Raw genomic sequence first — 25,830 nt, 5'->3', positions numbered from 1 at the left:
TTGACAAAAGCCCGTACCGAGCTACTGAGCGTCTCTCCTGCAGAGTCTTCCACTGGAGTTTATCTATCATCTCCGTAACGCTTTCGCGATTACTAAATGATCCTGTAACGAAGCGCGCTGCTCTCCGTTGGATCTTCTCTATCTCTTCTATCAACCGTATCTGGTACGGATCCCACACTGCTGAGCAGTATTCAAGCAGTGGGCGAACAAGTGTACTGTAACCTTCTTCCTTTGTTTTCGGATTGCATTTCCTTAGGATTCTTCCAATGAATCTCATTCTGGCATCTGCTTTACCGACGATCAACTTTATATGGTCATTCCATTCTTAATCACTCCTAATGCGTACTTCCAGATAATTTATGGAATTAACTGCTTCCAGTTGCTGACCTGCTATATTGTAGCTAAATGATAAGGGATCTTTCTTTCTATGTATCCGCAGGACATTACACTTGTCTACATTGAGATTCAATTGCCATTCCCTGCACCATGTGTCAATCTGTTGCAGATCCTCCTGCATTTCAGTACAATTTTCCATTCTTACATCCTCTCGATATACCACGGCATCAACCGCAAAAAGCCTCAGTGAACTTTCGATGTCGTCCACAAGGTCATTTATGTATATTGTGAATAGCTCCCCTGCGGCACACCTGAAATCACTCTTACTTCGGAAGATTTCTCTCCATTGAGAATGACATGCTGCGTTCTGTTATCTAGGAACTCTTCAATCCACTCACACAATTGGTCTGATATTCCATATGCTCTTACTCTGTTCATTAAACGACTATGGGGAACTGTATCGAACGCCTTGTGGAAGTCAAGAAACACGGCATCTACCTGTGAACCCGTGTCTATGGCCCTCTGAGTCTCGTGGACGAATAGCGCGGGCTGGGTTTCACACGATCGTCTTTTTCGAAACCCATGATGATTCCTACAGAGTAGATTTCTAGTCTCCAAAAAAGTCATTATACTCGAACATAATACGTGTTCCAAAATTCTACAACTGATAGATGTTAGAGATATAGGTCTATCGTTCTGCACATCTATTCGACGTCCCTTCTTGAAAACGGGGATGACCTGTACCCTTTTCCAATCCTTTGGAACGCTACGCTCTTGTAGAGACCTACGGTACACCACTGCAAGAAGGGGGACAAGTTTCTTCGCGTACTCTGTGTAAAATCGAATTGGCATCCCATCAGGTCCAGCGGCCTTTCCTCTTTTGAACGATTTTAATTGTTTCTCTATCCCTCTGTCGTCTATTTCGATATCTACCATTTTGTCATCTGTACGACAATTTAGAGAAGGAACTACAGTGCAGTCTTCCTCTGTGAAACAGCTTTGCAAAAAGACATTTAGTATTTCGGCCTTTAGTCTGTCATCCTCTGTTTCAGTACCATTTTGGTCACAGAGTGTCTAGACATATTATTTTGATCCACCTACCGCTTTGACATAAGACCAAAATTTCTTAGGATTTTCTGCCAAGTCAGTACGTAGAACTTTACTTTCGAGTTCGTTGAACGCCTCTCGCATAGCCCTCCTCACACTACATTTCGCTTCGCGTAATTTTTGTTTATCTGCAAGGCTTTGGCTATATTTATGTTTGCTGTGAAGTTGCCACGAGCAGCAAGATTTCGGCTTCGAGCCCCTTTCTGGCACACTGTTGTAATCTGAACGTGGAGTGGGCTAGAGAAGCGAACAGTTCCCCGCTGGAGAAGAGTCGGCAGTCCTCTGCATGAATGGCAGGGAGGACTTGCAGGGACTTGCGTGAGCCTCTGGCTGCTATCGCGGGTGGCCTGTGGACCCTGCAGCGCCGATATCAGAGGAGGCGCAGCGCCGTCACGGCGTAGTTCTCTGTGCGCCTCTCGAGCGGACACAAGACATGCTCGGAATCGCCGGGGCCCTCTGGGTGAGTAGGCTATGGAGTCTCGACATCTATTTCTCCGCTCTGCACCGTCTGCTGTTTCAGACTTAAGACCCCACGCTTAAAAGACACCGTTCATCTACCAGGAGCTGTGTTGTCATCTGTTTATTGCGCCCTTTGCACTACAGCTCCTACAAGCGGAAATCGAAATGTGTCATGTTTTCTTCACAAAAAAAAATGGTTCAAATGGCTCTGAGCAATATGGGACTCAACATCTGAGGTCATCAGTCCCCTAGAACTTAGAACTACTTAAACCTAACTAACCTAAGGACATCACACACATCCATGCCCGAGGCAGGATTCGAACCTGCGACCGTAGCGGTCGCGCGGTTCAGACTGACGCGCCTAGAACCGCTCGGCCACACCGGCCGGCTTTTCTTCACAAAACGCGTCTTCAGGTTGTTGTGTTCTCGGTAATCTTGTAAGCCACTAGACTTGATGCAGGTGTCAAACCACCGAGAAAGTCTTTCAAACATGCGTTAGTAGATGGTGCATGGTATTGGTGTGAAGCTATGCTTCCCTATGCAGTGGCAAACTTTAAAAGATATGAGAACTGGTTTTTTTTACTACAGTTCTACTATTTAAAAGCCTGTACTATATTTCTATACTTGCAGTATCATAGAAAAAACGTAATGCATGAATATTAATGGCATTTGGAACGAAAACTTTCTTTCTGCTATTATTATTATTAACTAACGAGGAGGCACTGAACAGAATTGGGGAGAAGAGGAGTTTGTGGCACAACTTGACTAGAAGAAGGGATCGGTTGGTAGGACATGTTCTGAGGCATCAAGGGATCACCAATTTAGTACTGGAGGGCAGCGTGGAGGGTAAAAATCGTAGAGGGAGACCAAGAGATGAGTACACTAAGCAGATTCAGAAGGATGTTGGCTGCAGTAGGTACTGGGAGATGAAGAAGCTTGCACAGGATAGAGTAGCATGGAGAGATGCATCAAACCAGTCTCAGGACTGAGGACCGCAACAACAACATTATTATCTTCTTTCGTTTCTCAGACCTTAGGTCTTGTTAAAAATGGAAAGTGACGCGGACCTTGATCAAGCGTGACTTGCTTTTAACTGTCGGTAAATGTTACATTGCATTTAGGAACTTTCGGGTAATTGAACATGTATCAATAATTACAGATTTCTGTAGTTGCATATATAAGTTTGGATGTAGCTGTATTGCGTTGATGTACTGGTGGATATTGTGTGGTTTGGCTCCTGCAGTTGATAGTATAATTGGTACAATGTCAACTTTATCCTGATGCCACATGTCCTTGACTTCCTCAGCCAGTTGGATGTATTTTTCAATTTTTTCTCCTGTTTTCTTCTGTATATTTGTTGTATTGGGTATGGATATTTCGATTAGTTGTGTTGATTTCTTCTTTTTATTGGTGAGTAGGATGTCAGGTTTGTTATGTGGTGTCGTTTTATCTGTTATAATGGTTCTGTTCCATTATTATTATTATTATTATTATTATTATTTGAGATCGTGGCCCTGTACAGAATACAAGTTGATTCTTTCAAAGATGAAAACAGCCATCAACAACTGGTTATAATACATTTATTTATCCTAATAGCACTGTTATCGATGTCGAGCCGGTAGGTTCATCTTCAGGAGGCTGTTCATGTTTAGATTAATTGTTGAAGAAAACACACAACAACTAATGTTACCAACAACAGTTGTTACATAAATGCGAAAATCCGTCTGAAGATAAACCTGTCGTTTCGAAACTGGTAGTGGTGATAACTAAACAAGTAGCATTGCTAACAGTGGCCGGCTGCTGTTCTCTTCTTTGCAAGAATCAACTTGCGGCCGGCCGCTGTGGCCAAGCGGTTCTAGGCGCTTCAGTCCAGGACCGCGCGACTGCTACGGTCGCAGGTTCGACTCCTGCCTCGGGCATGGATGTGTGTGATGTCCTTAGGTTAGTTAGGTTTAAGTAGTTGTAAGTTCTAGGCGACTGATGATCTCAGACGTTAAGTCTCATAGAGCTCAGAGCCATCAACCTGCAAAGTCTTTCTAATTGGCAGTTAGATCCAGTTTCCTGAGATGGGATTTAGAGAGTTCTCAATAACGTATTTATTTACTAATTTGTCTCATTATTCCTTGTGGTGATGCAGTGAGCAGCATAGTTCTGTGTCATCATAATAGCTTCTCAGTTTTTTTGATGCAAATCAATTACGTTCAAAGATACATTGTTTTTTCAAAAAAAAAAAAAAAAATGGTTCAAATGGCTCTGAGCACTATGGGACTTAAAATCTGAGGTCATCAGTCCCCTAGAACTTAGAACTAGTTAAACCTAACTAACCTAAGGACATCACACACATCCATGCCCGAGGCAGGATTCGAACCTGCGACCGTAGCGCTCGCGCGGGGCCAGACTGTAGCGCCTAGAACCGCTCGGCTACCTAGGCAGGCCATTGTTTTTTCATTCTCCTGGCAAATATCAGCTCTAGAATTTTTTTCCCCGCATTTCCAGTAACTATGTGGATGCCAGTGTTGTTCGGCCTGCTGCTTGTACTGGTGAATACAGTGTTCGTAAAATTGAGCTACAAACTGCATGTAGCTGTCGCATAGTTGACAGTTAATTGAGCAGCAACTGTTTTCGGAGACGAACCGTTTCCGTGGTTCAGGGAGGGACATAAGGCACATAAATGAGACTTGATTATACCAAATGAAAGAAAGATAGCCGTTTTACTGTGACTCTTGTAAATGTTACTTCTGCGAACAACTGTCTAACGAGGCAATAGTTCTCAGTGCTAAGGTAGACATGAAACATACAGTACTCATCTACATCTATCTATATACAGCAAGTTACCTTTACGATGTGTGATGCAGGGTACTTTGTATACCACTATTCTCCTCCTCTTTTCCTGTCCCAGTCGCGAATGGTGGGTAGGAAGACCTCAGAATGAGCTTGAATTGGTGTCACTTCCTAGAGAGGAAGAACTCTTCGGTTTCTTTTACTATTGAGTCTGCTCCTGTTTGGAAGATACGTAAGTCGCTGTTGATCTTTTCATTACTTTCGTTTAAGTCTTGTTCGTCTTCAACGCATTTTCTGTGTGAATTATCCGGACCATCGATTCAGCAAGAAATCTACTTCCGCCCTACTTTCTACAACAATACCTAGACCGTTTAGAATCCTAAGAATTGGTATCTCTTCCTCATGCACTTTTACTTCTCTTATTAAATTCACTATCATTTTCTTCATTACCATATCAATGTACGAACTGAAGAATAGATGTGATAAGTTCCTGTCCCTCCTTGCATCTTTTTTTTAACAGATCCTTGTCTTTCTCCATCTTGCTCTTTTATTAATGTCGCGGCGTTGGGAGGAGCGTAATCCCGGCTCCATTACACTTTCCCTCTTTCCCTGAACCATTATTGAATACTGCGTACGAGAACGACTGTCGATAAGCCTGTTCACAACCACGAATTTATATGTTTTTTCCTCGTCCTGGGACTATCACAGTAACGCACCTTGAAGGGAGTAATGTTTCTTAACTTCTTGGAACGTACGCTAAGGGGATTTTCACTGTAAAATACATCTCTCCATGACGTACTACACTTTCTTGTAGCCACTAGAAGTTGATGGTGTGTCAGTAACGCAATAGCGCCTTCTAAGTCAGCCACCCTGACGAAACGCTTTGCTCTTCCTTAGATTTTCTCTATTTCCTCGGTGAAACATATGTGGTAAGAATCCCACATTTCAGAGCAATGCTCAAGAGTCGATTGAGTTTTCCAAGCTAATTTCTTCATGGGTGAATTTCATATCTTTCCGATTCTTTCACCGAAGCTCACTCTGGAAATTGCTTCCCTACAACTATTTTTATGCTTCGGATCCATAAGCATACATAACAAACGACGTCGACTGTTTCCACTTCTTGGTTGCCCATCTTATCTCTTCACGCAATCTTCTTTCGCTAATGCTCCACCTACTGTTGCACTGCTGCTACAGAGGATAATATTGGCAACAAATGTAATAAACACCACAGTCACAGTAAATTACCATCGCTCCGTCACTCGGCAGATGCAAGACAGGGAAAAACTTTGTATCACTTGTAGTTCATGTGGTAAGTGATCGGTGCTTTTTAGAATACAGATCTTTTATCAAAATATTTTCCCGGCGATCTTTGCACGTCTCTGTATTTTGTGAGAGGAACTGGGAAACATTCTACATAGCCTTTAACATTTTGATGTTCGGATAATAAGTTGCCGTCTCTTTAATCTAAGAATAGATGATCAATGCAGCTAGCCGCTATCTCTGTGTAATGTCTTGTCTGTATAGACGTGTATCTGTTGTCTTTAAGATCCCTTCACCTTCACTCATAAGTCTATACAGTAAAGTAAGGCCCTCCCAGTTCTTGGCTGATCCGTGATAAGAAAGGCGAAAAATTAGACTAATGGAGGATTCTTAGTATTATCTCTATTTTCAACCGCCCTCTCTCTTTCTCTCCTTTATCTATGTACAGTTTTTAATATAAGATTTCATTACGTAATATAGTGATAAAAAGAATGAGCCAAATAGAATCTTTGGTGGAGTCCTTCGTCTTGGTAATCAGCGGCTGGCTTGCTGTAAGAGATCTTTATTATTACTGTTAAACACTGCAGTCAGTCGGGAAAATCAATCGTTTGGACAATTTGTTCCTTTTACGAAAGATTGCGAATTCCAGATGTGTACGAAGCCTTTTTGGACGATTTAACACAGACTCAGTGATTGCAGGCTCTCTTCGACACAGCTGAAACTTCCCCACTAATTACAGGGCCAACGTGATCAACAAATGATTGAGAAAAAACTCATTCGTTCATTCACTCCAGAACAAAAAAATCACAAACCTTATTTATGGAGGAAATCGTGTATTAAATCCATCTCCATTACATGTCCAGATCTCCGGTGATTCCACGCCTTAATTATTTTCCTTTTACAATCTCTTTCTCTTCAAAACAAACCGCTAGCGGCACAAATGTTAATTGGCTCGCTTTAGCGAGAAGAAAAGCAGAATATGTATCTCTCAGAAACATGCCAATCCCTCAACAGATACTCCAGACGCTGTCCTAGTTACCCTCTAACAACCATGGAGAATGCATATATGCATCTCTGATATTTCAAAGAATAAATGCACTAGAAAATACTTTGGCGTCGACGGGCTGTCGCCGCATATATTACAAGAAAATCAGATCAGATAGCTTTTCCAAAGTGAATGAATGTGGATGGTTTGATTGAAAATGATTAATTGGTGCGTGGTAGAGGGTATTTGCTATGGGGAGATTACAAGCCCTGCGGAATACATCGATGTGGATACCCGAAAATGTTTCATGAACAGTAGGAGTCATCGATAAAAGGTTTTCGCCATATGAAAAAATGGTTCAAATGGCTCTGAGCACTATGGGACTCAACTTCTGAGGTCATAAGTCCCCTAGAACTTAGAACTACTTAAACCTAACTAACGTAAGGACATAACACACATCCATGCCCGAGGCAGGATTCGAACCTGCGACCGTAGCAGTCTCGCGGTTCCAGACTGCAGCGCCTAGAGCCGCACGGCCACTCCGGCCGGCTCGCCATATGATAAACAGCAAATGAGCGAGTATTATTCATCATGATTAGTACTCCCAGTTTCATTTATCGTGATACTGAAGCAACTGTGACCTGCTTTGTTTTTAATGGAATGACGCAGTTTTTTGATCACCACTCAGTTTGTCGCTGAAATAGGAATGCGGCAATGTACAACTGCACCTGCATTACACTCCACATGTCACCCTATGGTGTTTGGTGGAGAGTACTTGGGTAACGCTGTCAGTCTCCCCACGACTACCCGCCTCCCATAACCCCCCCCCCCCCCTCCACCCCTCTAACTTGTTCCATTTGCGATTGGCGGACGGGAGGGCCGACTGTCGGTGCACCCCCGTAGACTCAAAATTCTGTGATTTTCCTGTCGTGGTCATTTTGCGAGTTCTGTGTCGAATGAAGTAATACACTACGTGATCAAAAGTATCCGGACACCTGGCTGAAAGTGACTTGTGACTTACAAGTTCGTGGCGCCCTCCATCGGTAATGCTGGAATTCAGTATGGTGTTGGTCCACCCTTAGCCTCGAAGACAGCTTCACTCACGCAGGCATACGTTCAATCAGGTGCTGGAAGGTTTCTTGGGAAATGGCAGTCCATTCTTCACGGAGTGCTGCACTGACGAGAGGTATCGATTTCGGTCGGTGAGGCCTGGCACAAAGTCGGCGTTCCAAAACATCCCAAAGGTGTTCTATAGGGTTCAGGTCAGGACTCTGTGCAGGTGAGTCCATTACAGCGATGTTATTGTCGTGTAACCACTGCGCCACAGGCCGTGCATTATGCAATCGCCATTCCCAAATTGCTCTTCAACAGTGGGAAGCAAGAAGGTGCTTAAAGCAACAACGTAGGCCTGTGCTGTGATAGTGCCGCGCAAAACAACAAGGTATGCGAGCCCCCTCGATTAAAAAACACGATCACACCATAATACCACCGCCTCCGAATTTTAGGGTCGGCACTACACACGCTGGCAGACGACGTTCACCGCATTCGCCATACCCACACTCTGCCATCGGATCGCCACATTGTGTACCGTGATTCCTTACTCCACAAAACGTTTATCCAATGTTCAATCGTCCAATGTTTACGCACCTCACACCAAGCGAGGCGTCGTATGGCATTTACCGGCGTGATGTGTGATTTATGAAGCGCCGCTCGACCAAGTTTTCTCATCTCCCGCCTAACTGCCGCAGTACTTGCAGTGGATCCTGATGCAGTTCGGAATTCCTGTGTGATGGTCTGGATAGATTTCTGCCTATTGCACATTACAACCCTCTTCAACTGTCGACAGTCTCTGACAGTCAACAGACGAGCTTGGCCTGTACGCTTTTGTGCTGTACGTGTCCCTTCACGTCTCCACTTCACTATCACATCGGAAGCAGTGGGCCTAGGGATGTTTAAGAGTGTGGAAATCTCGCGTACAAACGTGTGACACAAGTGACAACCAATCACCTGACCACGTTTGAAGTCCGTGAGTTCCGCGGAGTGTCCTATTCTGCTCTCTCACGATGTCTAATAACTACTGAGGTCGCTGATACGGAGTACCTGGCAGTAGGTGTCAGCACAATGCACCTAATATAAAAAACGTATGTCTTTGGAGGGTCCGGATACTTTTGATCACATGGTGTATGTTGCTTGACCCTTCTTGAAAAACAATATTTGTTGGTATTCGCTGTCAAATTTTCCCAGATACAGCCAGGAAATGTTCTAAATGTGAGACTAAATATTTCGATGCTGTACCTGTATAGGTCCAGGCCCGTCCAACTGTTTAAACCTACATTTCGGCAGAAATCGATCTCAATTTAGCACAATTGCCGACCATAGCCGCGAGAAGCTCTACAGTGAACACTGACGCGTTATATCAAGTTCCTTGAGTATCTGTCTAGATCAAAAGGTACCAGTGTTAAACATACAATGCAAGAGTTAGTGACCAATTTACCTACCAAATCTCATTTTTATATTGTGGACCATCATCAGGTCTCGGATAAGCCACGTATAAATGAAGGAATAACAAAAAAGTAAACCATGGCATAAAATTTTCCTATTTGAATTTAACGTAAACCCGCCTTCGATACCATTAGCCAGGAGCACACGTGTAGCTAGAACAGCCATGGATGAACTGAACCGGCATATGCCTGGAGAGATTTAGGAACACTGGGGCATACTTCCGTACATGCGGCTGCTCACGAGCTCTAGCCGTTACTTTCGCTGCGGCATCTTTGTCAATACTTCAACATGAAACAAACAGATGAAAGCAGTGTCTACAAAGAGGAATGACGCACTATCAAGTATTTTGACACAGATGCTAGTGAGAAACTCGTTTACTCGTTTATAATTCGATTTTATGATACACGGTATGGGGAATGGACTAAAGTTTCGTTAACAGTTATATGTAAACAGATACAGTGCCCCTGACGATGTTATTCTTTGCATCAGTAACACGAAGGGGGTCAGAGTTTTAATCTTATTGGGCTACACACTTACGGTACTCTGAAACTAACTAGGTCGTGCACAATGTACACTGACAGAAGCTCTTAAATTCTGAAATATTTTACGCACCTGTAATACTGAAAAGGCATCATCATCATGATCTCGCTGATTCAGAAAGGGTCCTTCCAGTTATCTTCATGTTACACGGTCACCTCCTTGTTGTCTTACCTGTTTAATGATGTCGTCTACTGGGCGTTGTGTGATGTCGTTAGGCTTAAGTAGTTCTAAGTTCTAGGGGGACTGATGACCATAGATGTTAAGTCCCATAGAGCTCAGAGCCATTTTTTGATATCGTCTACCCATACTTATTTAACATATTGTCAGACACCATCGTATCACATGGAATCCATAAAAAGATCCTGTATTACAATTTCGGCAGGTATGTCTAATTACATACCGTACACGTCCCCATTTCAGGTTATTTATTACAAAGCGTAAATATTACCGAACATTTATTTTAGTAAGTCATGGTTGCAAAAAACTAACATGAATTATTTATGGGAGAACGGACGATTTCCTTGCAAGTATCACGTTCAAGATCTTGTGCAGAAGCTGGGTATTGGTGTCTTCACTACGAAAAGCTTATGTTCTCCACTGCGTCTGTCAATGAATCGTAGGTTTGTTTGCTTTGCTTAATTTCGCTATATTGTCTCCTATGATTTCATACTTCGTATCAACTCTCTGCGTTCGTCAATCAGAGCGACACGCGGTTCCAGTTCGCGGATTTCATGCACGTCGTTGTTCAGATGTCTCGGAATTCTGACGAGGCCGATCTGTACGGGAATGCAGATTCTCTCGGGGAATTTCTTTCATTAAATCTTCTCGGGTTATCAGCCGAGTCGTGGTGTCACAACGTTTCGACGAATTTCCTACACGTCCAGTAGGAAATTCGTCGAAACCTTACGGCAACACGACTGACTCGACTGATAACCCGAGAAGATTTAATCTGCCATTCTTGTACATATGTTTCATTGCGGGATTTGTTGTTGACAATATTGACTCCTTGAGAAAATAATAACACATTCGTTCAGTGGATACTAGACGGAAAAAATAGTTGCACCTGGATAACGTTCTTTAAGTTGAGATGCTTCCTTGTGGCACACTGCTTCTACTTTGTACAGGAGCTCACAATAGTTGAGAACTTCTCTCTATAATGTGCTGTTTACTCGCAAATTATCTCAGAAATGTTGTTTGCGTTTATTACAATGGGCGATCAAAAAGTTTCTGTTTGAGGGCGGTGCTGAAGGGTATACGTAACACAGTGCGATTCCGACACAGGTATATATGCACTGATATGCAGGCATGTGGTTAGTGTGACCTTCGAACGGAAACTTTTTAATCACCACTTATATTTCTTTAGCTTACGAATTTTCTAATCGGCGTTGTTCAAACTATGTACTGATCAGTGTCACGTTCAAAGAGCTTTGGCTCGCAATGATTCTACGGAACCCGATACTCCAAAAATATTATTAATATATATGTATGTGTGTATATGTGTGTGTTTGTTCCATATCTCCCACTAAACCAATGGATGGATTCCAGTCAAACTTGGAATAGAAATCCTTAGCTGTCAGGAAACATCGCTGTGGGGTAAGAAACACCTAGTTGTAGTTCAGGAAATATGACATCATAAACACTGAGATGCGTGAAAAAAACAATGAAGCATCATACAGGAAGTTTTAATAGAGTTATTCTTTACTACTAAGACATTCATACACTTGAGTCAACTTAAGGAAATCCCTGACAGCCTGCAGCGCTTTAGATACCTTTCAACTGTGAAGCGCAAACGGTTGCAGGCGAAAACAATCGCCAATACAGCCTTGAAGAGGCGTTGCCGTAGATAGATTTACGAAACGCCGTTGTAGACACGCGAAGCAGCTGCGCCCAGTGTACAGAAACTGTACGGGATATTACACTAGAAACATACTTACTTTTTTGATTTCGTTTCTAATAGAAAATTGGCAAAAGGAATATCTGGATAATGCCGGGTTTGTCAGCTAATTAGCTAATAAAGCCGACCTCGGGGAAGATCGGTTCCGGAGAAATGTAAAATACGAGAGAGAATATTGGCCATAAAAATTATCTTTGAAACTAGGCCGAAGAAAGACAAGCCTACATTTACAGCATTTGTAGATTTATAGGGAGCAGTTAGAGCGACTGGCACATCCACAACGGGTCAAACACCATCACCGTCATCCAGATGGTGCAAACTCTGATGATAGTCCGTAATTAAAAGGCCGAAACCTGTCAGAAGTTACCACCGGCTGCGATCAAAACTGCTTTTAAATAATTTTTGACGATCTTGACTGGAATATACTTTTCGACATTCTGAAGGAAGCACGGGAAAATACAGGTTACGAATGGTTATTTACAACAGGCTGCACTTGTGAAAGTGAAAGGCCATGAAACGGAAGCAGGAGTTGCGATGAGGTGTAACAGGGTTTAGCCTATTCTCCTATGTCATTCAACCTATCCTCCACAGAAATGAATATTCGATGCTGATTGCTCAGTTGGCTTCGAATGTACGACTCTGTCGTACTTGGCAAGGTGCCAGGGCGTTTTAAAATCATTCATCCGATTTCTCAGATTATTACTTCTAAATGAATTACGATATAAACTTGGAGTAAAATTCAACTTTAACGAAGAACTAGGAATGATTTATTTTCAAAAGAACTATTGGACCTTACACGGGTATATCTTTTACAGGCAGGCACATATAGCCTTTTTAATATTTTATGCAACTACGTTTAGGATCAAAGTTTTCATTTACCTTTCTCCAAATGTTTGACATACCCATGTTTAACCGGACGCACGGCAAACTTCAAATTATAATCAAACACTTTCCACACTTTTGCGATTAGGTTGCAACGTGTGCGTTTCGTCGCCTAGAAAAGAACTGATTAAAGCACGGAAGCTACAGACCAATGAAAGTCAGTATCGTCTGGCAGTGTATCTGATCAGTAATGGAGACATAAATGAGAGGCAGAAGTTTCCTAACTTATCACTCACAATAAAGCAGCCCCTAGACGAGCAAAGGACTTGCTGTAGGGCACGTCAAAGAACAAACGTTCACACAAATAATAATGTCTTCAGCATAAAGACCAATTCCTAAATGAATTAACATGAATCACTGTAACAAAGAAGCTAAGCATGGGTTAGGAATGCAGTCACAGTAACAGGGCTGAGACAATAGAGCTTACCACACTACACGTCGATCTGCAGCGCCGATACCTCGTGGTGCAAATATAAGGACGGCACAGACGCAACCATCGTAGTTGCAGCGTTTTTCGTAATTATAAACATCGGAATAACCAGTGACTGGTTACCACAAAAGACTGATCCCAGGGTAATTGAAGGCAACACTTGCCATAAAATGGCGGTAACTGGTGCACGATGAACCTCGCGACGTTGACACCTTTAGTAACTGCAACAGAATGGGGCAGAGAGCTACTCTCCGGACTATATAAAGACCCGGTCGACGAACTACAGTGCATATCCACGGTATACGGAAAGGTCGTTGTAGCCAACCTAACAGAATTTGGAGGTTTAACCATTTGCGCTGTTCTGGCCGACTGGAGCGGCCGAGTTCTTGCCTTCAAGTTGGTCACCCCGAACTGCCACGCTCAGAACGCGAGAGACATGCCTCCACCACCGCGTTGCCTCAACAACGATTCGAAAGGCCAGAGAAATAAGCTGGGTTCGTCACGTTGAGCATTACTATACTAAATAAACGAGGAATGTTAAAAATTATCCTGTCACTTCCAACGTATGAACGTCTATGTAGACAATATCTCGGTAGTGTATGTGGACTTAATTTTTTATAGGTTTATTAGTATAAACTGAGTAATTAAGATTGACGACTTTTTAATTAATTGACGGACCTGTCTCCGTTTGATATCAGTTTACTCGGATTTTTATTGGCAGTTCGAATCTATGATAAGAATTTAAGGATAAATTTTATTACTCTCTGTTCCTTTGTGGTAGGTCCTGGACTGGATATGCGCTGTGGCCTCTTCATGTGACAAAGTCACTGCGCTACAATGTTTTGCGCATTATTCTTGTTACGTGGCGTCACAGTACATTCTAAATTGCTGGAAGAGGAGACATAATGATAGAGTATTTCACAAACGTATGCGAAACAAAATCACATGTCTTGAGATCAAGCGGCTTGGAGACAAGTGCGTAGCGCGGGATCCGTCCTCTGTCCTCACATGGGACGAGAAAGCGTTCCTGGATGAGTAACACGACGAGTTTTGTAACACCACAACGTGCAGTTTCACATCCGACAGCCTTTGACGAGCGGATGAAAAAGACAAGTCATATTATAGCATCGTGGAGAGGAACCTGGTCAATGAGACATAAGATATAGTTCTACGTCAAAGCATAACTTGGGAGATGCCATACCATATTTCGTCGTTTTCAGATGAAGCCCGTATTTGGTAGGTTTAAGTTATGTGGTTAAAGAATATTCGTATTTAGTTATTCTGGCATCACTGTTTGCATGTTATGAAAGTATGATGTCTCAAGGTAACGACACGTTGAAGATTTCTCAAAAAAGGTTTTTGGCGATTAAATGTCAATAAAATATTGACGATTAAACCTTACAGAGATTAGTATATAAAAGAATTGTTCATATGTTACATAAGTGCAGTGCAGTGTAGAGCATAAATGCGCGGAATTTGATGTCATGTGTGGCTGGTTCGTGTTCTGCTTTACCCAGTTTTTTTTTTTTTTTTCATTCACCTTCACGTTTTCCAGAAGTTTCTGGGAGTTTCTTATTGATTTAATGTAAGTATGTTCTGTAATATATATAAGAGCGCTCTCTCTCAGGAGTAGAATACTCACGCTAATGACGCCATTGGCACAGGATAATAGGGTGCCGGCCTGTGTGGCCGAGCGGTTCTAGGCGCTACAGTCTGGGACCTTGCTACCGCTACGGTCGCAGTTTTGAATCCTGCCTCGGGCATGGATGTGTGTGATGTCCTTAGGTTAGTTAGGTTTAAGTAGTTCTAAGTTCTAGGGGACTGATGACCTCAGAAGTTAATTACCATAGTGCCCAGAGCCATTTGAACCATTTGATAACACGGTGACCGATCGGTACAGAATGGCTCGACAGCGCCAGTAGACGGAGCTTTAACTTTCTCCCTCAGGAGTTCGTTCGATGTTGTGAACATGTAAGGGAAAATGGACCGATGAATTTCAAGACTGCTTTGTAGATCACTGCATGATTCTATCATAGTTTAGTATTTATTTAGTCATTCAAAAACTGTTTTAGATTTTAGGATAGGTAATTCGTTTATAAATATTGTGCCCAATCTTTCTCTCTGTCTCTGTTTTTCTCGCATATTCAACTGAATTACAGAAAATGTAATAGTAATATTACAGCAAATAAATGATTTTGCTGGCTTTATCTAGAAGAGGGCGCGCACCGGTTGCAATAGGATATTTTGCACTTTAATGTTTCAACTATTGTATTTCACATGATGTAAAAATTGTACTACTGAATAGAAGTAGTGATCAAGTAAGAATGACCTTACGAGTTTTACTAAAAAGTAAGAAGGATCAACTAATTTTTATGTAGAAGACTGTCTAAAATATGAATCGCACTATTTGTAATGGAGCGTTTATGATCTTGCGTCCTTACTGCCTGGATATGGAACTTTCTTTTTGCATTATAACATATTCATAGATATTGAAGTTTTTATTCATACATGCTGCGGACACAACAAGATGAACAGCAGATGGACAAGCGAAGAAATGTGCCTTTTAGTAGAACAAACGCAGAAACGCCGGAGAACGCCGCGGTTACAAATCACGATGGGGAGCAAGTTCCGTGTCATGCACTAGCTCGTTTCTGAGCGTGCGCCGATCACGATGTAAACCTCGTCTGGCGTGCTTAAAGATGAGATACACGTCCCGTGTGATCCATCGCTGAGGCAGTGAGGAGGTTCTGTGACGTACTCTCGACGAAAATCACGCTGCTCTATTGTTACTGAACTGAACCTGTTGAAACCAAGAATGCAGAATGCATTTTTCTGCTGTGTTTTTGCCATCTCGACTCGGCACGTACTGGGTAATAAATGAGCAGCTGAACTTGCTATACGAGGAAGGCCCCTACCGGGAATCACATGAACGGGCAACTTAATACTGACGCCAATGTAAATTTTTATTTTCGATGCGTGAGCTAAATTTTACTGAAAGATTCTGTCTCTATTTATGTATACGATTCATTCATGCGAAATCAGACGAATCTTTTTGAAAGAACTTGAACATCTCTGTTCCTTTCTCTACTCCTCGTTCGACACCAATGGTAACCAACACTACAATAGCCTTGTGGTTGCTGACTGCGATCTCCACGTTCACTAAATCGATAAATTCGAGTGTGTTCACTGCCAGCATATCCAATACGTTTCCTTCGCGGATTGGCTGTCTCTCTATGCTCTAAATAATTTTAGGAAGATACACAGGCACGCAGAACTTAAGTACACAAGACTTCTTCCTGCCAAGTAACATAGATCTATGAAACTTGGACCATATATAGGAAGAGCTTTACAGTATAGTACACGAGGTTACTGAAACATAAACGTAATGAGAAGAACAGAAATGATACTGTCATTCAAAGACAATAATTACACTGAAGTCACCGCAGTTAATGATGGTCCCCTGAACATTACATAGCCGGCCGCGGTGGTCTTGCGGTTAAGGCGCTCAGTCCGGAACCGCGCAACTGCTACGGTCGCAGGTTCGAATCCTGCCTCGGGCATGGATGTGTGTGATGTCCTTAGGTTAGTTAGGCTTAAGTAGTTCTAACTTCTAGGGGACTGATGACCACAGATGTTAAGTCCCATAGTGCTCAGAGCCATTTGAACCATTTGAACATTACATAAGGCGGAACACGGTTATTAATAGGGTGTGTGATCACCACGGATGGCAATGCATGCTCTAAAATGTACTCCCATGCTGGTCACAAGGTAGGTACGGAGTTACTGGGATGGGTGTTCGATTTGTCCATCAGTATGGTTGACAACTGCTGAGTGGTCGCGGGTCGTGTGAATGTCCTGCAGTTCGTCTCCCCAATGCATCCCACACGTTTTCCATAGCATTTCAGCCGGTGGAACTGACAGGCCAGTCCAATAGCCGAATATCCTCTAATTACGGCAACTCCTCCACTTGCGCTGTTCAGTGCGGTTGCGTATTCTCAGCCTTAGAACCGAAGCCTGGGCCGAGTTCACCCCTAACCAGACGCATAAACGAAATGAGTACTAAAAAAGACTCCGCCCGAGAAGGTAACGAAGGCTCAACGGCACCGATCGGCCGCCGCGTCATCCTCAGTCCATAGGTGTCACTGGATGCGGATATGGAGAGGCATGTGGTGAGAACATCGTTCTTCCGGCCGAATGTCAGTTTACAAGACCGAAGCCGCTACTTCTCAATCAAGTAGCTCCTTAGTTTGCCTCACAGGGGCTGAGTGCACCCCGCTTGCCATCAGCGCTTGGCAGACCGGATCGTTCACACATCCAAGTGCTAGCCTAGCCCGACAGCTCTTAACTTCGGTGATCTGAAGGGAACTGGTGTTCCCACTGCGGCAAAGCCGTTACTGGAAAAGGAGTACGGTGTCACAATAATGCTGACCGATGAGTGAACAGTGTTCAAAGGTTAGATCAGTACATCTGTGCAACATAGTGCCACGTGACACCATAACACTGGGACCATCAAAACTATTATGTTCGACAACGTTGGAGGTACCCTCCTACAACGAGAGGTGGGTACATCTAAAGCATCCAAAAAATGTCGTCCAGGTGTTACAGTATAGGAAGGCATAATTCTTCATTTGCATACTGACCTTCAAATCTTGAACAGATACATTCACAACCAATTGTTGCCACTATTGTATATCATCTGGTTCCTTACATCGACTGCAAACTGAATGAATGGAAAAGGTTTATACACAGTAAATACTGTCGACATTTGCACCATTGTGCACTATTTTCAGGGCAGTACAGATAAAAAGCTAACTGGGACTAACAAAGTAATTATCTGAATGGGACGGAAATCGGTAGATGTGATGTACATATAGAGACATACAAATAATCTAAATTTCAGAAAGTCTGGTTGATTTATTCAAGAGGAAGAACTTCACAAGTTGGGCAAGTCAGTAATGTGTTGGTCCACCTCTGGCATTATGCAAGCAGTTATCAGTTTGACATACAGTTGTTGGATGTCCTCGTGAGGGATACTGTGCCAAATTCTGTCCAACTGGTGCGTTAGGTCGTCAAAATCCCGAGATGTTTAGAGCCCTGCACACTGTCAAAGGCTTTCTCCATTCAAGGTGCAAGGTACCCTCTGCCATGCACCGTATAGTGGCTTGCGGAGAACGTATGTAGGTAATACAATGTAAGCTTTCACGGCTGCCATTCCTCTCCGACTGTGTGAAACATCTTCAACCTTCCTTTTTTCTGTTAAAATTATTACGTTGTTTATAAATCTCAATAGCCTCTCTATGCGTAACCGCAGATAATGCGATGATTTTGGCATGACACTCGTCTCAGAGAATTTTATGAGGTTCAGTCAAATGAAACCTGGTCAGCGCGTATAACTTTCACCAACATTTTGCCACATGGAGTAACCAGTGGTTCCCGAAAATCAATCCTTTCCAGACCCAGGCAATCATTGTAGGTCGTACCACTCACTCCTTCCGGCTCCTTGATTTCTCCCTTACCATCTGCCCCCGTCCTATCCGCCTCTCACTCACCCTCACCTACCTTGGCCTCACCATTGACCATCACCTCACCTGTATCCCTCATCTCCGTACTATCCTATCCAAAGCCCACTCCTCTCTGGTCGGACATGGGGGTTGAACCCGTCTACCATCCTCCACACCTACAAATCCTTAATCCGCCCCATCCTCTGTTATGCCAGTTCAAAAATGGATCAAATGGCTCTGAGCACTATGGGACTTAACATCTGTGGTCATCAGTGCCCTAGAACTTAGAACTACTTAAACCTAACTAACCTAAGGACATCACACACATCCATGCCCGAGGCAGGATTCGAACCTGCGACCGTAGCAGTCGCGTGGTTCCAGACTGAGCGCCTAGAACCGCTAGACCACCGCGGCCGGCTGTTATGCCAGTCCCGCCTGGATATCCGCCCCCCCCCCTCCCCCAAATTCTATAAGTCCCTCCAGATCCTCGAGTGCCATGCACTCCGTCTTGTCTTCCGTATCTTCCGTCCCCCGCGTGGATCCTCTATGACTTGACTCCTTTCCCCCATATGCTCCCGTTCCTCGAACATATTCGCATACTCTACACCTCCCGCCACCTTGATCCCCCTCATCCCCTGGTTGCTCCTCACCTCTCCAACACCTGTCCTCTTCCGCACCTTCTCTACACCCTTCATCTCCTTTCCCAAGCTGGCTTCTGTCAACTCTCCCTCCCAGATGATGCCCTCTCTCCCTCCATTTATCCCTCCTATCAACTCTGATCCTCAGCTCCCCCTCCTTTTCTCTGTCCTTTCCCTGGGCTCCCTCTCCCCACCTTCCATCCTTTTTTTTCCCCACCTACCATCTCTCTGCCTCTCTTCTCCCCCCCCCCCCCGAGTCCTTTCGCATTCCCCTCCTCTGCCTTTCCCCACTCCCTCTCACGCCTGCCCAGCCTCCCCCCCTCTTGTGAGTCCTCGTCCTCCGTCGGCTCCTTCCCCCCTCCCCCCACTTCGTTTTTCCTCTCCTTCCCCCTTTTCTTACCCATCATCTGTCCAGGTTCCCCCCATCTACCCTCGGCTGTGGTGTGTCATATTTGTGCCAACTTTTTAGAGCAGTGTTCAAGTGAGTGTTCAGTGTTGTGTATCTCTCCAAAGCGTTGCGAACAGAAATCATGCTGTCGCTGGGTGTGATTTTTATATCTCTTGTGAACAGAAACCAGGCTGGCGCCGTATTTTTTAATTGTCTGTCTATTATTTTACCTGTCTGCTTCCTGTGTATTTTATTAACATCGCCAACCCTTTGTTTTATGTTTTAAGTTCCACAATTTTCCGCCATTTTACCATGTAAGTCACTGATTTTATCGCCTGCTTTAATTATTTATTATCTTCATTTTTTAAAAAAAACAAATTATGATGGCTGAAGAGCGGCGTACTAAGCTGCTGGCAGTCTGCCCCCTTCGGGGGGAATCGAATCTTAATAAAGGAAAAAAAATGCATCTAACTTTGCCTTTCACGTAAGGTGGCACCATGTAACTGCGGGTGTCGTGGCGCCATCTATTGGTAGAGAGACTGACGCGTGTGCACCGTTTAATGTTGCATAGCGCCAGTGTGGTTTCACGCTGAAGAGTAGGTGGTTACAAAAGTTATCGTCCACTATCGAACATGCAGGAGAGTAAGCAGGAACAACGAGCAGTGATTCGATTCATAGCATGTAAGCTTTCACGGCCGGCGTCTTCATTAATTAAAACTTCCCAGAAGTTTTAATTAATGAATGATTCGATTTTTGTCGGCGGAGGGAGTTGGAGGCCGTGCAATGTATCGACGGACGAGCTTCACAAAATCTTAGACGAGCCATGAAGTCGAAACGCCGAGGCATGTTGTCCAATGGCGTGATCCTCCTGCATGATAATGGCCACCCATACACGGCCAATGCCGTGAAGACGACATTGCAGCAGTTTCGGTTGGAAACGTTGGAAGATCCACCGTAGAGTCCCGACCTTTCACCGTGAGACTTTCATGTGTTTGGACCTCTAAAGCAAACTATTCGCCGACATCGATTGGCAATGGACGACGCAGTGTGTGACTGTGTCCAGGCCTGGATCCGACAGCAGCTTCTTCAAGAATGGAATCGACCGGCTAGTGTCGCAATGGGATAAATGTGCCAACAGTTTTGGCGACTATTTTTGAGTTTGTGTACTGTCTATAACTACATTTTTGAATTAATAAGATCACTACCGTTACTTTACACTAGTGACCGGGTTTCATTTGAATGCCCCTTATATTTCATGATCACCCTGTTGGTAAAGATGTTTGGCTGCGGCCGATTTAACCGTATGTCCCAGGCGGCAATTCTTCTTGTGTTAGCTAGGCGGCTGTTAACACTTCTTTTTGTGATACCAACACAAACCAGCCAGCAACTACAAGGAATTTTATATACAACCCGTATATGGTGTAGAAACTACCTTCAGACCCACCAGGAAGACAAAGGAATGTTTAATATCGGTAAAAGATAACATGACATCCTTTGGTTACACCTTTCAATCGAGAATGTTGGCGTTACCAGAGATAATCTCGTAGCCGACGTCACTAGATGGACTGTGGTGCCCTCTACACTGCCCATGTATTAGAGGCTCTCTCGAGTCGTGATTGCAGTTCGCCACTTTACCTCTGAAGATATCTCTCGCAGTCGGAAAGTTAGAAGTGATGTACTTGTGTAGATGCAGGACACCACAACGGCCGGGAGGAGTAATTCCCACTATGTCGCAAACGTTGGCATTTGCGACAGATAGCTGGCCCGTTGCGGCCATCGTACGATTCAATCCGGATCCTCGTGTACAGAAGAAGTTACTGGATTTGATAAATCTGCTCTCGATTCAATCCGGACCCTCGTGTACAGAAGAAGTTACCGGATTTGGTAAATCCGCTCTATGTCCTCCATCCGGGAATTCTCAGTATGTCGTAAACGTTGGCATTTGCGACATATGGCTGGCCCTTTGCGGCCCTCGTACGATTCAATCCGTACCCCCGTGTACAGAAGAAGATACCGGACTTGGTAAATTCGCTCTCCCTCCGGGAAAGGGAGACGACGTGGGTAGGGCAGGGGATCAATGCCCTGGTCCCGGGATTCCCCTTGCTATACTGGTGGACCAAAGGATCCTCGAAATCGAGTCGAAGCAGTTCCTTCTTGACCCCCTCTGCCGCAACCCCTGGTGGCAAGTCCTTGATGACGATCTTGGTGCGGCGATTACCCGACGTCTGGTGGGTAAAGTAAGGCATCGCCTTTGATTTTACGAAATCGAGAATGGTTAGATAGTTGTACGATTCAATCCGGACCCTCGTGTACAGAAGAAGTTACCGGATTTGGTAAATCTGCTCTCGATTCAATCCGGACCCTCGTGTACAGAAGAAGTTACCGGATTTGGTAAATCCGCTCTATGTCCTCCATCCGGGAATTTCCAGTATGTCGCAAACGTTGGCATTTGCGACATATGGCTGGCCCGTTGCGGCCCTCGTACGATTCAATCCGGACTTTCGTGTACAGAAGAAGATACCGGACTTGGTAAATTCGCTCTCCCTCCGGGAAAGGGAGACGACGTGGGTAGGGCAGGGGATCAATGCCCTGGTCCCGGGATTCCCCTTGCTATACTGGTGGACCAAAGGATCCTCGAAATCGAGTCGAAGCAGTTCCTCTTTGACCCCCTCTGCCGCAACCCCTGGTGGCAAGTCCTTGATGACGATCTTGGTGCGGCGATTACCCGACGTCTGGTGGGTAAAGTAAGGCATCGCCTTTGGTTTTACGAAATCGAGAATGGTTAGATAGTTGTACGATTCAATCCGGACCCTCGTGTACAGAAGAAGTTACCGGATTTGGTAAATCTGCTCTCGATTCAATCCGGACCCTCGTGTACAGAAGAAGTTACCGGATATGGTAAATCCGCTCTATGTCCTCCATCCGGGAATTCCCAGTATGTCGCAAACGTTGGCATTTGCGACATATGGCTGGCCCGTTGCGGCCCTCGTATGATTCAATCCGGACTTTCGTGTACAGAAGAAGATACCGGACTTGGTAAATTCGCTCTCTCTCCGGGAAAGGGAGACGACGTGGGTAGGGCAGGGGATCAATGCCCTGGTCCCAGGATTCCCCTTGCTATACTGGTGGACCAAAGGATCCTCGAAATCGAGTCGAAGCAGTTCCTCCTTGACCTCCTCTGCCGCAACCCCTGGTGGCAAGTCCTTGATGACGATCTTGGTGCGGCGATTACCCGACGTCTGGTGGGTAAAGTAAGGCATCGCCTTTGATTTTACGAAATCGAGAATGGTAAGATAGTCGTACGATTCAATCCGGACCCTCGTGTACAGAAGAAGTTACCGGATTTGGTAAATCTGCTCTCGATTCAATCCGGACCCTCGTGTACAGAAGTTACCGGATTTGGTAAATCCGCTCTATGTCCTCCATCCGGGAATTCCCAGTATGTCGTAAACGTTGGCATTTGCGACATATGGCTGGCCCGTTGCGGCCCTCGTACGATTCAATCCGGACTTTCGTGTACAGAAGAAGATACCGGACTTGGTAAATTCGCTCTCCCCCCGGGAAAGGGAGACGACGTGGGTAGGGCAGGGGATCAATGCCCTGGTCCCGGGATTCCCCTTGCTATACTGGTGGACCAAAGGATCCTCGAAATCGAGTCGAAGCAGTTCCTCCTTGACCTCATCTGCCGCAACCCCTGGTGGCAAGTCCTTGATGACGATCTTGGTGCGGCGATTACCCGACGTCTGGTGGGCAAAGTAAGGCATCGCCTTTGATTTTACGAAACTGAGAATGGTAAGATAGTCGTCCCTACTGTCAAGCAGGTATTTCACATGATGACGATCTTGGTGCGGCGATTACCCGACGTCTGGTGGGTAAAGTAAGGCATCGCCTTTGATTTTACGAAATCGAGAATGGTAAGATAGCCATACAATTCAATCCGGACCCTCGTGTACAGAAGAAGTTACCGGATTTGGTAAATCTGCTCTCGATTCAATCCAGACCCTCGTGTACAGAAGAAGTTACCGGATTTGGTAAATCCGCTCTATGTCTTCCATCCGGGAATTCCCAGTATGTCGTAAACGTTGGCATTTGCGACATATGGCTGGCCCGTTGCGGCCCTCGTACGATTCAATCCGGACCCCCGTGTACAGAAGAAGATACCGGACTTGGTAAATTCGGTCTCCCTCCGGGAAAGGGAGACGACGTGGGTAGAGCAGGGGATCAATGCCCTGGTCCCGGGATTCCCCTTGCTATACTGGTGGACCAAAGGATCCTCGAAATCGAGTCGAAGCAGTTCCTCCTTGACCTCCTCTGCCACAACCCCAGGTGGCAAGTCCTTGATGACGATATTGATGCGGCGATTACCCGACGTCTGTTGGGTAAAGTAAGGCATCGCCTTTGATTTTATGAAATCGAGAATGGTAAGATAGTTGTCCCTACTGTCAAGCAGGTATTTCACATGATGACGATCTTGGTGCGGCGATTACCCGACGTCTGGTAGGTAAAGTAAGGCATCGCCTTTGATTTTACGAAATCGAGAATGGTAAGATAGTTGTACGATTCAATCTGGACCCTCGTGTACAGAAGAAGTTACCGGATTTGGTAAATCTGCTCTCGATTCAATCCGGACCCTCGTGTACAGAAGAAGTTACCGGATTTGGTAAATCCGCTCTATGTCCTCCATCCGGAAATTCCCAGTATGTCGTAAACGTTGGCATTTGCGACATATGGCTGGCCCGTTGCGGCCCTCGTACGATTCAATCCGGACTTTCGTGTACAGAAGAAGATACCTGACTTGGTAAATTCGCTCTTCCTCCGGGAAAGGGAGACGACGTGGGTAGGGCAGGGGATCAATGCCCTGGTCCCGGGATTCCCCTTGCTATACTGGTGGACCAGAGGATCCTCGAAATCGAGTCAAAGCATTTCCTCCTTGACCTCCTCTGCCGCAACCTCTGGTGGCAAGTCCTTGATGACGATCTTGGTTCGGCGATTACCCGACGTCTGGTGGGTAAAGTAAGGCATCGCCTTTGATTTTACGAAATCGAGAATGGTAAGATAGTCGTACGATTCAATCCGGACCCTCGTGTACAGAAGAAGTTACCGGATTTGGTAAATCTGCTCTCGATTCAATCCGGACCCTCGTGTACAGAAGAAGTTACCGGATTTGGTAAATCCGCTCTATGTCCTCCATCCGGGAATTCCCAGTATGTCGTAAACGTTGGCATTTGCGACATATGACTGGCCCGTTGCGGCCCTCGGACGATTCAATCCGGACTTTCGTGTACAGAAGAAGATACCGGACTTGGTAAATTCGCTCTCCCTCTGGGAAAGGGAGACGACGTGAGTAGGGCAGGGGATCAATGCCCTGGTCCCGGGATTCCCCTTGCTATACTGGTGGACCAAAGGATCCTCGAAATCGAGTCGAAACAGTTCCTCCTTGACCTCCTCTGCCGCAACCCCTGGTGGCAAGTCCTTGATGGCGATCTTGGTGCGGCGATTACCCGACGTCTGGTGGGTAAAGTAAGGCATCGCCTTTGATTTTACGAAATCGACAATGGTAAGATAGTCTTCCCTACTGTCAAGCAGGTATTTCACATGATGACGATCTTGGTGCGGCGATTACCCGACGTCTGGTAGGTAAAGTAAGGCATCGCCTTTGATTTTACAAAATCGAGAATGGTAAGATAGTTGTACGATTCAATCTGGACCCTCGTGTACAGAAGAAGTTACCGGATTTGGTAAATCTGCTCTCGATTCAATCCGGACCCTCGTGTACAGAAGTTACCCGATTTGGTAAATCCGCTCTATGTCCTCCATCCGGGAATTCCCAGCATGTCGTAAACGTTGGCATTTGCGACATATGGCTGGCCCGTTGCGGCCCTCGTACGATTCAATCCGGACTTTCGTGAACAGAAGAAGATACCGGACTTGGTAAATTCGCTCTCCCTCGGGGAAGGGGAGACGACGTGGGTAGGGCAGGGGATCAATGCCCTGGTCCCGGGATTCCCCTTGCTATACTGGTGGACCAAAGGATCCTCGAAGTCGAGTCGAAGCAGTTCCTCCTTGACCTCATCTGCCGCAACCCCTGGTGGCAAGTCCTTGATGACGATCTTGGTGCGGCGATTAC

General features: G+C 45.0%; 1 protein-coding gene across 1 annotated transcript in view; it reads left to right on the top strand.

The window, feature by feature from the left end:
• The first annotated feature begins 1,770 nt into the window (after positions 1 to 1,770).
• LOC124776479 (platelet glycoprotein V-like) overlaps positions 1,771 to 25,830 on the top strand; it is a 127,729-nt gene continuing 103,669 nt past the window's right edge. The window contains exon 1 of the mRNA XM_047251494.1: positions 1,771 to 1,903. Within this exon, the coding sequence (XP_047107450.1) occupies positions 1,877 to 1,903 (27 nt within the window). The 5' untranslated portion in view covers positions 1,771 to 1,876. The remainder of the gene's footprint in view (positions 1,904 to 25,830) is intronic.

This window comes from Schistocerca piceifrons, chromosome 2 (genome assembly GCF_021461385.2).
Source record: "Schistocerca piceifrons isolate TAMUIC-IGC-003096 chromosome 2, iqSchPice1.1, whole genome shotgun sequence".
NCBI classification, from domain to species: domain Eukaryota; kingdom Metazoa; phylum Arthropoda; class Insecta; order Orthoptera; family Acrididae; genus Schistocerca; species Schistocerca piceifrons.
The sequence above is the reverse complement of the archived record's forward strand: the minus strand, read 5'-3'. Positions and strand labels throughout refer to the sequence as shown.